The sequence below is a fragment of the Zalophus californianus genome, chromosome 1 (assembly GCF_009762305.2).
Source record: "Zalophus californianus isolate mZalCal1 chromosome 1, mZalCal1.pri.v2, whole genome shotgun sequence".
NCBI lineage: Eukaryota > Metazoa > Chordata > Mammalia > Carnivora > Otariidae > Zalophus > Zalophus californianus.
This window is the reverse complement of record NC_045595.1, coordinates 104,062,351-104,077,005: the sequence shown is the minus strand read 5'-3', so window position 1 is coordinate 104,077,005 and position 14,655 is coordinate 104,062,351. Positions and strand designations below refer to the sequence as shown.

Below are 14,655 nucleotides of genomic sequence, written 5' to 3'. Positions count from 1 at the left end.
CAGTCAGTTAAGCGTCTGACTCTTGGTTTCGGCTCCGGTCATGATCTCAGGGCTGTGGAATCCAGCCCTGCATTGGGCTCCGTGCTCAGCGGGGAGTCTGCTTCTCTTTCTTTCTCCCTCTGCTCCCCTGCCACGCGTTCTCTCTCTCTCTTTCTCTCTCTCATATAAATAAATAAATCTTTAAAAAAAATAACAATAACAGTCCTTAACTCATAAAGATGCTGTAAGGATTAAAGGAGTTAATACACATAAACACTCAGAAAAGCACATGAGAAGCTCTCAATAAATATCATTTTATATATTCCATAAAATATGTACTATATATCTATGTTTCTATTCTATATTTGGTAACAATATTGATTTTTGTGACGGAAAATCCACAAAAATGTTACTCTTCACATCCAAGACCATTTAACTTACCCTCTTTGGGTGCTCAAGGTTTAACTAGCAGCCCCCTGACTCCTGGGACAAATATCACACTTCTGGCCAACAGAAGGCTAGGGTAAGGAGAGTATAGACGCTGGATAGTTTCTTGTCAATGTATAAAGCTGGTGAACCGACTGGGATCAAAATGCTAACAAATTTCCTTAACCTGAAGTTAAATCAAAAAGCCCTTCTTATCTCTTTCCAGCTTTGCCACGTCAAGTTGATACCAGACTTCAAAAAAAAAAAAAGATGTTCCATTTGCCATAAATAAGATGTTGCTTCCAGCAGTTTCTGCCAAAGGACAAGCCAAACAACTGTCTTATGTATTCTGTATGTCATATACCAAGGAAGACTAACAATGCTCTCTTTGTCCCTAGGTCCTGTCATTTGGGCAGAGGTAGGAGATACGATCAGAGTCACTTTCCATAACAGAGGAGCATATCCCCTCAGCATTGAGCCAACTGGGGTGAGGGTCAGTAAGAACAACGAGGGCACATACTATACCTCAGTTCACAACCCCCTGAGTGGAAGTGAGTACCACCTTCTGTAACCACACAACATTTAAGAATCCACTGTGCTGGTCAGCCAGGGAAAACTGCCCTGCAAAAACTGAAGGCGGGAACTTCCAAGGAAACCGCTCGTATATCATTCTTAGACATCACACCAGGAAGCAAGGACACATCTTCTCCTTCCATTTCCAACTGGTGTATGGAATTTTGTCCTGCCTTAATTGGATGATCTTTGACAATGCTGGTAGTAACTTATTGGGATTATATCAATTATACATTTCTGGAGTACGATTTGGGTGACTTTTAGATTTGAAAAATGTTCTTGCAATTACAAGATTAGATGCTCATTTTAGAATATTGGAAAAATATAAAAAGGTACAGCCAAAAATATTATCTACGGTTCTATAGATAACCCCTATTATATTCTTATATAACCCCCCACTCTTCCATCTGTGTACATGTAATATATATTTTGAATGTAGTTGAGAGCATAGTATATACTACTGGTCATTGTGTTTTTGTACTGAGTTTGCTTCCTTAGCATTATAAGCATTTTAATATAACTTTAATAACACAAATATTCCATTTTATGCATGCATTTGGGTACTTTTATATGTCAGGGTGACCGACGAAGATGAGTGCCTTTGCCACTTCTTGCAGCGTGACTGTGGGCAAGTTATTCACTGTTTCTGGTCTCAGTTTCCCCAAGTATAAAATCAGGATATTTGAACGGGATCATGTGCAGTTTCCTTCTAGTTCTGCAGTTATTTTCAATTCAGTTGTGTTCAATAGAAAATGTATGGATTACCCCCTCTTTTCAGGTGTTGTTCTAGCAAAGGAAATATAGAGACAATGCTTGCTTCAGGAAGGTTACGTTCTATTTGTGGGGAAATACACATAATCTAACATGAAAAGTGCTGGGGACATCATCAGGGACTGTGAGAGCAGCCCTGTCTTAGTCTGTTTGGGCTGCTGTAACCCACAGACTGGGTGTCTTATAAACAACAGAAATTTATTTCTCACAGTTTTGGAAACTGAAAGTCCAATATCAGAGGGCCAGCATGGTTGGATGAGGACCCTTTTCTGGGTCTCAGACTTCTTGCTGTGTTCTCACATGATAGCAGGGGTTAGGGAGCTTTGTGGGATCTCTCTTGTAAGGGCCCTAATCCCATTTAGGGGAGCCCCAGTCTCATGGTTTAATCACCCCCCAAAGGCCCCACCTTCTAAGACTATCTCATTGGGCATTAGGATTCCAGTATGTGAATTCTAGGAGGACACAAACATTTGGACCATAGCAGGCACCAACCACAGACTGGTTAAGAGGAGGCTTCCTGAAGGAAATCACACCCATCCGTGACCTGACACAGGAGCACAAGGGGATGTCATTCAAGTAGGGTTTCATTCTAATTCATAAAAAGGAACTGAGAAATGGGTTGTCTCAGACGAAACTCAGTCCACTTGGTGGCTCAACTGACCACATTAGAAAGCATACTTAACCTCTCCAATGTGACATTTCTCACAGGTGTGCCTTCTCCTTCAGCTTCACACGTAGCACCCAAACAAACATTCACCTACGAATGGACTGTCCCCGAAGAAGTGGGACCCACTTACAAAGATCCTGTCTGTCTATCTAAGATGTATTATTCTGCTGTGGATCCCACCAAAGATATATTCACTGGGCTTATCGGGCCAATGAAAATATGCAAGAAAGGAAGTTTACATGCAAATGGGAGACTGGTGAGTCCAATGAGGGAAAATATAAATGATTTCCTGATCCCTTTGAATTATCATTATTATAAGGAAAATTCTGGGTTTTGAGACAGTGAGGATTTAACACACATACTGTTTATTACAAATTTTTCTCCAGCTCATAAGAGCTCTACTATGCAGAGGTTCTCTGGCTAACATGATTATTTCAAGATGAGTTGGAACAGACTTTCCTTGAAACCCAAGGTCTTTTATGATACATTTAGACTTCAACACACAAATAAAAAATAATCGGTCCCTCAACATTCACTAAGGAAAGTATTGTTTAAAGCATTTTTAGAAAGGAGGAAATGACCATTTGACTAGAAAAGAGAAATAACTCCATCAAGTTTTTATCTCTAAGTATTGTAATGTGGGCCTTTAAAAGATAAGGGCTCTTTAAAAAAATGCCTTCAATATAATTATCATACCTTAGAATCATCATCATAATAATGTTAGTATCATCAATTTTTAATCAAATTTTATCATCACATTTCCAATTAATGTTTCCCTTTTCCCAGCTGCCTCTTAATTGTTTCAAGTTTGTTGTTTGAATCAGTACCCAAAAAATGACACTCATTGCAACCAGTTGTTGTGTTTCTCAAGGTTATTTCCTTGCGTTTTTCTGTCTCAAGGGTCATCTATCCTATGGAAGTTTCCCACACCTGGATTTACTGTTCGTATTCCTGGGGTGTCATTCAGCAAGAAAGTTTCTTCCTCTTTCTCTCAATTTCCTATAAATCAGTAGCTAGATCTATAGGTCTGATCAAATTCAGGTTAGATTCTTTTTTTCAATACTACTTCATGTGTAGTACTGGGTACTTCTATCAGAGAATATATACTATATAGTTGGGAATGTTGTCAGCCCCTGAGAACCATTTCCCAGATTCATAAACTAATCAGGGATTGCACAATAGTAACATCCTGATCTCATCATTCTTCTTTATTTATTAGCCAGTATACTTCCTTAAACAGAAACTTCCCTTAATGGATTATTTGGTTAGCCTGAGGTACATATTCTATAAGAAAGGAATGACAAATGCTTGATTCTTTCCCTTTATTTACAAGTTTTCAAAGTAATAGTTCTCTAACATACTTCAAAGATTCTTAATAATTTATTTTTTTGTTAAGTGCTATTGTGACGTCATGGATTTAAGAATATTTGGTGTGTTTGAATTCATTGACATTATCCCTATTGATGCCCCAAATATCTTACCTATTTTTTGCTACTAAGAGGATTTGTTCAGGTTGATTCCTTCATTTTTACATGAACTTGATAGTCTTTGAAGCTTCCTTGACTTTTGGTATAAAAAGCTATTTTAAGTTCATATTACACACTTTTTGAGCCAGACCTGAAATCAGCCATTTCTCCCAAGAAGCCCTAGTTCTTTTCAGGAAGAAATTATTTTTAGAACAACAATCTGGGCACTATGGGTACTCACTCATTTCTATTGGCTTCATCATTGTTTCTAGGCCTTTTCAATGGACAGAACTGGAGAAGGAAATTTTTTAAGATAAAATTAATCATGAGTTCATACTGATACCTTCCATTCAAAGGCAGGTCTAAGGATTCTTATTGTTTTTTACTTAACTTTATTAATCTTACATCTGTATCTCCCTTCAGCTACACTGAAAAATCTTAGTTCTCAATGATACCAACATAAACATTCACTCAATTCATCACACAACATACATACAACAGCCTCAGAATCACAATTACAACACTACAGCCAGCAATATAATTACTGAAAACAATTTAAGATTTGTTGGCAGCCCTTTTTGTCCTTAGAATAGATCCCACTAGGGATGTTCAGTCAAATTACAAAGTTAAAGTCACTGGGAATAGTTCCTCTCTGTGTAGTTTTGCCACCCACCAGATACACAGGTTTATTTAATTAATTTTATTTCTATTTCTTTTAGGGATTGCCTTTAAAATTGTAATATTATTTTATAATAATGTAAAATATTTACCTGGTTCCAACATCAAATCTACAAAAAGAGGCATATTCAAAGAAGTCTAGCTCCTATCCTTTCTCCCCTGTCACCTATTCCCTTACTACCAGCACCTTTCATTTTTAGCTTTACAGTTTATTTTTAATTTTTTTCATTATTATTTTTGTCAACTTAATTTTTCTGAGCCCTTTAAGGTTAACAGCAAAATTAAGAAGAAAGTAGAGATTTCCCATATATCCCCTACCCCCCACCCCCCCACCCCCCTCCAGCCCCCACCCCCGCTCCACCCAGCCTCTCCCAATATCAACATTTCCAACAGAGGGGTGCATGTGTTACAACTGATGAATCTACAATGACAGATTGTTATCATCCAAAGTCCATAGTTTACACTAGGGTTCACTCTTGGTGTTTACATTCTATGGGTGTAGACAAATGTATAATGAAAGTATCCACCATTATGGTATCATATAGAATATTTTCACTGCCCTAAAAATCCTGTGTTCCACCAGTTTATCCCCTACTCCCCTAACCCCCGGTAACCACTGGTCTTTTTAATGTTTTATAGTTTTGCCTTTTTTCCAGAATGTTTTATAGTTAGAATCATACAGTATGTAACCTTTTCAGACTGGCCTCTTTCACTTGGTAATACACATTTAAGTTTCCTCCAAGTCTTTTCACAGCTCAATAGTTCATTCTTTTTTAGTGCTGAATCATGTTCCATTGTCTGAATGTACCAAATTGCTTATCCATTCACCTAACTGGAGAACATCTTGGTTACTTCCAAGTTTTGGCAGTTATGCATAAAGCTGCCATAAGTATCCACGTGCAGAGTTTTGTGTAGACATAAGTTTTCAGCCCCTTTGGGCAAATACCAAGGAGACCAATTGCTAGACTGTATGGTAAAAGTGTATTTCATTTGTAAGAGAACACCAAACTGTCTTCCAAAATGGCTATACCATTTTGTATTCCCATTAGAAATGAACAGGAGGTCCTGTTGTTCCACATCTTTGCCAGCATCTGGTGTGGTCAGTGTTCCAGATTTTGGTCATTCCGATTGGTGTGTAGTGGTACCCCACGGTTGTTTTAATGTGCATTTCCCTAATGATATATGAAGTGGAACATCTTTTCATATGCTTGTTTTCCATCTGTGTATCTTCTTTGGTGAGGTGTCTGCTAAGATCTTTGCCTATAGGTTAATTGTGTTGTTTGTTTTCTTAATGTTGAGTTTAAAAGTTCTTTAGTATTTTATTTTTTTTTTAAGATTCTATTTATTTATTAATGAGAGACAGAGAGAGAGGGAGGCAGAGGGAGAAGCAGGCTCCCAAGGAGCAGGGAGCCTGATGCGGCACTCGATCCCAGGACCCTGGGATCATGACCTGAGCTGAAGGCAAGACGCTTAAACATCTGAGCCACCCAGGCGCCCAGTTCTTTAGTATTTTAGATAACAGTTCTTTATCAGATGTCTTTTGCAAATATTCTCTCCCATTCTGTGGATTGTCTTCTCACTTCTCTGGACATTATCTTCTATGGAGCATAAACTGTAATTTTAATGAAATCCAGCTTATCAATTATTTCTTTTATAGGTTGTGTCTTTGGTGTGTATCTAAAAAGTTATCGCCAAGGTCATCTGGATTTTTCTTATGTTATCTTTTAGGAGCTTTATTTATTTTACGTTTATTTTATTTATTTTACATTTAGGTTTGTGATCCATTTTGAGTTAATTTTTGTGAAGAGTGTAAAATCTGTGTCTAGATTAATTTTTTGCATGTAAACATCCAGTTGTTATGTCACCATTTGTTGAAAAGACTATCTTTGTTCCACTGTATTGCCTTTGCTCCTTTGTCAGAGATCAGTTGACTTAATTCATGTGAATCTACTTCTGGTCTCTCGATTCTTCCCATTGATCTGTTGGTGTCTTCTTTTGCCAATGCCATAGTGTCTTGATTGCTGTAGTGTTGTAGTAATTTTTGAAGTTGGGAAATAGTCTTCCAACCTTGTTCTTCTTCAATAATATTTTGGCTATTGTGGGCCTTTTGCCACTCCATATAAACTTTAGAATCACTTTGTTGATAACCACAAATAATTTTCTGAGTTTTTTATTGGGATTGCATTGAATCTATAGATCGAATTGGGAAGAACTGACAACTTGGCAGTATTGAGTCTTCCTATCCACAAACATGGAATTTCTATTTAGGGTAATGGGATAGTGAACAGAAATCCTAGTTTAGATAAGGTGGATGTAATATTTGAGGTGAGATCTAAATTTTAAGGAGGAAGCCTTGCAAAGATCTGGGGGAAAGGGGAGGGAATAGCTAGTGCCAAAATGTATAATTTTATTTTAAAATTTTATTTAAAAATTTATTTAAAAATATTATTTAAAAAATTATTTTATATCTTTTCTCCTTTGACCTGTAGGCATGACCAAAGACATTAAGTATTTCCTAATGTTGAACCAGTCTTGCACTTCTGGGGAAAAATGTTACTTGAACGCCGTGGGGTTTTTTGTTTGTTTTCAAATTTTTATTTAAATTCTAGTTAGTGAACATACAGGGCAATATTGGTTTCAGGAGTAGAATTCAGTGGTTCATCACTTACCACAACACTCAGTGCTCATCACAAGTGACCTCCTTAATACTTATCACCCATCTAGCCAATCCCCCACCCACCTCCCTCCAGCAACTCTCAGTTTGTTCTCTATCATTAAGAGTCTCTTATGGTTCGATTCCATCTCTATCTCCCCAATATGTTCATATGGTTTGTTTCTTAAATTCCACATATGAGGAAGTCATATAGTATTTGTCTTTCTCTGACTGACTTATTTCGCTTAGCATAATACACTCTAGCTCTATCCACGTCATTGCAAATGGCAAGATTTCAGTCTTTTTAATGGCTGAGTAATATTCTGATATAGGTCTATCTATCTATCTATCTATCTATCTATCTATCTATCTATCATCTATCACTTATTCTTTATCCATTCATTAGTTGATGGACATTTGGGCTCTTTCCATAGTTTGTCTATCATTGATAATGCTGCTATAAACTTCGGGGTGCATGTACCCCTTTGAATCTGTATTTTTGTATCCTTTGGGTAAATAACTAATAGTGCAATTGCTGGATCATAGGGCAATTCTTCTTTTAACTTTTTGAGAAATCTCCATTCTGTTCTCCAGAGTGGCTGCTCTAGTTTGCATTCCCACCAACAGTGTAGGAGGGTTCCCCTTTCTCTGCGTCCTTGCCAACACCAGTTGTGTCTTGTGTTGTTGATTTTACCCATTCTGACAGGTGTGAGGTGATATCTCATGGTGGTTTTGATTTGTATTTCCCTGATGATGCGTGATGTTAAGCATTTTTCATGTGTCCGTTGGCCATTTGTATGTCTTCTTTGGAGAAATGACTATTCATGTCTTCCGCCCATTTCTTAACTGGATTATTTGTTTTTTGGGTGTTGAGTTTGATAACTTCTTTATAGATTTATCAGATATGTCATTTCCAAATATCTTCTCCCATTCTGTAGTTTGCCTTTTAGTTTTGTTGATTGTTTCCTTCACTGTGCAGAAACTTTTTATCTTGATGAAGTCCCAATAGTTCATGTTTACTTTTGTTTCCCTTGCCTCCAACAACGTGTCTAGTAAGAAGTTGCTGCAGCCAATGTCAAAGAGGTTGCTGCCTGTGATCTCTTCTAGGATTTTGATGGTTTCCTGTCTCACACTTAGGTCTTTCATCATTTTGAATTTATTTTTGTATATGATGTAAGAAACATTCATTCTTCTGCATGTTGCTGTTCAGTTTTCCCTTCCCAAGACCATTTGTTGAAGAGACTGTCTTTTCTCCAATGGATATTCTTTCCTGCTTTGTCGAAGATTAGTTGACCGTATAGCTGTGGGTCCAATTCTGGGTTTTCTATTTTGTTCTATTGACCTGTGTGTCTGTTTTTATGCCAGTTTAGTACTGTCTTGATGACTACAGCTTTGTAATAACAGCTTTAAGTCTGGAATTGTGTTGCCTCCAGCTTTGCTTTTCTAGATCAGGATTGCTTTAGCTATTTGGGGTCTTCAGGGGTTCCATACAAATTTTAGGATTATTTGTTCTAGCTCTGTGAAAAATGCTGGTGGTATGAGCACTGTGGTTTTTTAAAATATTTTTTCACTTATATTTGTGTATTGAATTTGATAGTGTTTTATTTAGAATTTCTCACATAGGCTGTAAGTTATATTATTTTAGATTCTGTGTGCTTTCTTAGGTCTTATATCATAGTTACACTATCTTCATTAAATAAATTGGGAAGAGTTCCATGTTTTGAATACTCTGGAACTGTTTAAATAAGTAGGAATTATCTGCTCCTTAGAGATTTGAAAGAAATTGCCTGTAAAATTATTTCAACAGTGTGACTTTTAAAAAGAAGTAGTTAGGGGTTTTACTTTTTCTTTTTTCTTTTTTGTCTATTAAAATATGTTTTAATCACATTTTATTTCACCTATGGATATTGGTCTATTTAGGTACCTTCTTATAAGTCAACTTAGAAGAATTATTATTATTGTACATAATGATCTTTTTTTCCTTCCCCATATATGTGGTTATATTCCTTTCTCAGTTCTATTGTGGTATATTTGGGTTATCTCTCATTTTTCTTTTATTAGACTTGCCAGAGATTTGTGTATTTCATTGGTCTTTTCTTTTTTTTTAAGATTTATTTATTTATTTGAAAGAGCGAGAATGAGAGAGAGAGTACATGAGAGATGAGAGGGGGGAGGGTTAGACGGAGAAGCAGGCTCCCCACTGAGCAGGGATCCTGATGCGGGACTCGATCTGGGGACTCCAGGATCATGATCTGAGCCGAAGGCAGTCACTTAACCAACTGAGCCACCCAGGCGCCCCTCATTGGTCTTTTCAAATAATACATTTTTAGGTTTAACCATTTTAATTTGTGCTCTAATTTATTAAAAAGTTCCTCTTTTGCCTTTATTAATTTCTTTCTCCTTTTTTTATTTTACTTTTCTAAAATTTTCAGATATTTACAAACATTTATTTTTATTTGGTTTTACTTAAAATAAAAAGTATTTCTGGGGCACCTGGGTGACTCAGTTGGCTAAACAGCCAACTCTTGATTTCAACTCAGGTCATGATATCAGGGTCATGAGACCAAGCCTCAAGTCAGGCTCTACACTGGGAGTGCAACCTGCTTAAGATTCTCTCTCCTTCTGCTTCTCCCCTCCCCCCACCCCTGTGCACACGTGTGTGTTGAGCTCTCTCTCTGTAAAAAAATTAAAAAATAAAAGTATTTCAGACTCTCAGTTTATATGTTTAGTGTATTCCATACATTATGCCTTGTTGTCATGGACGTTGCTTACTAAATACTTAGTAATTCATGTTTGCTTCCTCTCTAAGAGTTATTAGGATCAAATATGATCTTCCTTTATTAGTACTTTTTAGTTTTGTTGCATTATGATCAGAAAATATGACCTGTAAACTTTTCACTGAAGTTTTCTCTATAGATCAGAATACAAGTGACTGGAGCAGTCCTCTATTATAATCCCTACACATGTGAGAATGTATTTTTGTTGTTCTTTGCTAGGTATAGAATTTTTTATCGTAATCTTTTCCCCTCAAAAACATAAATGCTACTCCATCTTCTTCTGATATTTATTGTGCTACAGAAGTCCAATGTTTGTGATAACACTTTTAGAATGACTTATTGTAGAGATTTGTCTATGTCTGAATCTGAAAAATTTTGCCAGAATATTTTTAAGCATAGATCTCTATGACTACTTTTACCTTGTTTTCAGTGAAGCTTTTGAATCTAAATTTTCTCTTCATGGTGGTAAACATTTCCATTATTATTTATTATCATTATGTTTCCCCCTTTTATAATTTCTCTTTTTCTGAAATCATTACTGTGTACATATTTTTCATCTTTGAATCTTTTCTTCTGATTTATGGGAGCTTTCTTAAAATTATCTCCATCACAGCGGCCCCTGGGTGGTATAGTCAGGTAATTGTCAGATTCTTGGTTTCAGCTCAGGTCATGATCTCAGGGTCATGGGATCGAGTCCTGCATCAGACTCCATGCTCAGCGCAGAGTCTGCTTGAGACTCTCTTTCCCTCTGTCCCTCCCTCTGCTGTCTCTAATAAATAAATTTTTCAAAAAATTATCTCCATCACTGATTCAGTTTTCAATAGGATCTAACCTTCAGGTCTCTGCTTTTGTTGGATTTTAAAAATTTGATAATATTTTTCTTCTGAAAGAAAAATCTATCTCAGAAAAAAGACATGCAATAATCTCTAAACTTTTCTTTGAGGGAGGATCTAGTTTTCAGGGGCTCATATGCTTTGATTTCTTAGACTGATTGCCTTCTTCTGAACTACTGAAACATTTCAGTAGACCGGACAGCATCTCTGCTTGCTTATGTTTCACCAGGGACAGGGGAGAGGAAGTAAGAATGTTTGTCCAGATGACTGGCAGGAAGGTGGGGAGAGGAGTCAGAACTTGTAGGTGCAGAGAGAAACTTAGATCATGTTGAACCAAAAACCTACTACACAGATAGTAATGAAAACTCTGGTAACCAACTGGGCTATTTCATGAGACCCATCTACAAAGAGGAATGGAAAGTTCTTATCCTTCCTTTGGTGAGTTTGTGCCCAAATAGTATTGTGTGCATGGAAGTCTTTCTACTTCACTTATCCTATCTTCACCTCATTGTTCTTGTTTTGATTTACAGAAAGATGTAGACAAGGAGTTCTACCTGTTTCCCACAGTGTTTGATGAGAATGAAAGTTTACTCCTGGATGAGAATATTAGAATGTTTACAACTGCACCTCATCTGGTGAATAAGGAAGATGAAGACTTTCAGGAATCTAATAAGATGCACTGTAAGTATACACCATCTGCCAATATTAAGTTACTCCAGTACTGCTCATGTAATGCTTTTAATGAAACCAAAATGCTAATAGCTTTGCCCATTGATTAATTTTCAACAAACGATTAAATACAACTCTGAGGGTAATATTGATATTTAAGGTATCAGTCAATTATTCTTCATTTTGCTTAATCTAGAATAATAAAACATATAAAATATATCAATTAGATGCATGGTCCTTAAAATGTTGTCCCTGGATCAGCAGCTTTAGCATGACGCAGGGACTTGTTAGAAATGCAAATTCTTGGGCCCCAACTCCTACCTACTGAACCAGAAACTTTATGGGTGGGGCCAGCAATCTCTATTTAACAAACCCTCTACGTCAGGTGATATATGCGTAAGTTTGAGAACTACTGGATTAGATGCTATTCTCTGTGGTTTAATAGCGACAGCCTCATTTTATTATTCAAAATGAAGAAAGATATGTTCTCTGTCGTCAATGAACTTCAATGATTCTCACCCTTGACTACAAATTAGAATCCCCTGGGTGTCTTGTTAAAACTGCTAAAACTATTTTTTAAATGCTCAGGGCAACCTCCAGAAATTTTTATTTAATTGAACCCGAGCATCAGATTTTCTCTTTTGTTTCCAGTGTAATTCCAGAGGTTTAGAGACAGTGAGCTAATTGTTCAAAATACCCACACTGCTAATGGACTGCATGTGAAAATCACTGTAGTAAGAGGAAACAAATGTAAAGTTGTGTTACAAACTGATGTTGTTTTTTAATTGAATCAATACTAGTAACAATCATGGTAACATTCCTTTTGAGTTTGCATTTTTTACATTTTGGAGAAGTCAAGACTATTACCTATTAGTAACAGCAGTGAGAGAAAACTTCCTGCATTCACTCCTCCCCATGATTCATGATGAATTGGAGAGTTTTCCATCCAGAGCAACAAACATGTGTCCAGTCTACAGTGCCCAGGAATAACTGTTATTATTCATTCATTTGGGTGCTCATAAATCTGACTCTTGAGAGAACTAAGAAGTGGCTAGTCCGCTTCCAGCCAGGGACTGCTCTGGGGGTGCTGGGTACAGCAGAGACACTCCTGACAAAGGGGAGGGGAAGGCATGAACGGGTCTTTCAAAAATTAGATCAACAAAGTTGGTTCTGGAAAATCTGGGAGGTTGTCATGTAGGAGGACAGATGATAAACCACTTTCAAAATACCATTTCCCAACTTTTACAGCCATGAATGGATTCATGTACGGGAATCAGCCTGGTCTCAACATGTGCAAAGGAGATTCAGTCATGTGGTACTTATTCAGTGCTGGAAATGAGGCTGATGTACATGGGATTTACTTTACCGGAAACACATATCTGTCAAGAGGAGAAAGAAGAGACACAGCAAACCTCTTCCCTCAAGCAAGTGTTACACTCCTCATGCAGCCTGATGCTGAAGGTGCATTTCTTTAAAGTCAAGACAAGTCTCCATTGAATGGATTCATGTCATTTTGGTTTAAAATCCTGTGTTGGGTAATAAACTCATCCCTTCCCCAAGCCCCCAAGTGTGTGCCCTTCCTTCGCTTGAAGAGCATGTCCGGGCCACTATTAGCTAAGTGTGTGGCAGATAGGTCTGTTTCCTGCCTATTTGCGGGGGGGGGGGGGGGGGGTGTGTGACAGGTGAAGAGTAGACTGTGGTTCCTCCCATTTCCACATAGTAGAATCCTCAGGATGCTCTCTTTTTAAGTTATGGTCCTTTTAAACATAGCTGGCAAATCAGACTAGAAAGGGAATGACTTCTGTAACAGCTCTGTCATCTCTCTGTAACCTTCATGTAGTGTTGGCTTGTTGGCTGTTCGCAGTTGAGTGTCCTATGCTAGAAGGATAGCCATGCAACCTCAGAGATTTCTGCAGGCCTGGTTCTGAGGGAGTAAAACAAACTGAAACAAAAAAGCAAGAACTTTAACCAAAACGTGAAACACACTAACTTGCTTCCGGCTTTATCTGGTTCATCATATGCCACTACAATGTAAGACAAGTCCACTGTCACCTCTTCCTTTATTCATTAGACAAGTATAAATACAACAGTCACCAAAAGACATAAAGCATCTGTTCTTGTGAAGTAGAAATTCTAACGCAGGGAGACAGACAAGCAAGTATATATATATATATATATACATATACATATATATATATGGTGGTTATAAGTACTATAAAGGAAAACAGGGCAGGAAAAGGGGCTGGAAACTGATGGGGGAAGGTGGGTAACAATTCTCTGAGATGGTGACAATTAACAAGAAGCTTGAATAAAGTGAGGACATGAGCTATGTAGCTATTCTGGGGAGGAGTGTTCCAGGCAGAGGAAACAGCAAGGGCAAAGGCCCTGAGGCAGGCACACACTTGACCTGTTGTAAGAACAGCAAAGAAGCCTCTGTGACTGGAGCAGAGTGAGTGGTAGCTGATGTGATCATCCAGGTGAGCCACGTTAAGGACTTGGGTGTTGATTCTGAGTGAGTTGAGGAGCCATAGAAGGTGCTGAGCAAAGGAGTGATGTGCTTTCTTATTTACCATCCCAGGGACTTTTGAAGTTGAATGCCTGACAACCGATCACTACACAGGAGGCATGAAGCAAAAGTACACGGTGAACAAATGCAAGCAAGAGTCTGATGATCCAAGCTTCTACCTGGCAGAGAGGACCTACTACATCGCAGCAGTGGAGATGGAATGGGATTATTCCCCAAGCAGGGAATGGGAACGGGAGCTGCATCTCCTACAAGAACAAAAGTAATTCTCCAGACTCTGATTCCCAGTTTTTGTTTGTTTGGTTTTTTTTTTTAGTTTTCTCTTTCAGAGAATTAAGAATTATGCTAAATTTTAGAAAAACAAACAGTTGCATTAAACAGTAACAATGGAACAATAACAAAATGCTTCCCAGGAACCTCTCCTCATTAATTTCTGTTCTCGCAATTTTCTCACAGGAAAATTTCCATCTGTCTCATTTGATTCTTTGTAGTCACTCATCTTCCTTTCTTTTCTGTTGGATTGTCTTCTTATATTCACGTGCCCTATCTTGCTATTGATTTTCAAACTTGAACAAAAATTAATGCCTAAATTCAAAGCTAAAATATTATTTTCCTTATCAGCCATTTGCTGCTTCTCTT

General features: G+C 37.5%; 1 protein-coding gene across 5 annotated transcripts in view; it reads left to right on the top strand.

Moving 5' to 3' along the window:
- Window positions 1-14,655, top strand: part of LOC113918504 (ceruloplasmin) — a 58,102-nt gene that overhangs the window by 18,485 nt on the left and 24,962 nt on the right. For all 5 annotated transcript variants that reach the window (XM_027586992.2, XM_027586996.2, XM_027586994.2 and 2 more), the window contains 5 exons: window positions 804-956; window positions 2,458-2,672; window positions 11,354-11,504; window positions 12,741-12,953; window positions 14,071-14,278. In XM_027586992.2, the coding sequence (XP_027442793.1) occupies window positions 804-956; window positions 2,458-2,672; window positions 11,354-11,504; window positions 12,741-12,953; window positions 14,071-14,278 (940 nt within the window). The remainder of the gene's footprint in view (window positions 1-803; window positions 957-2,457; window positions 2,673-11,353; window positions 11,505-12,740; window positions 12,954-14,070; window positions 14,279-14,655) is intronic.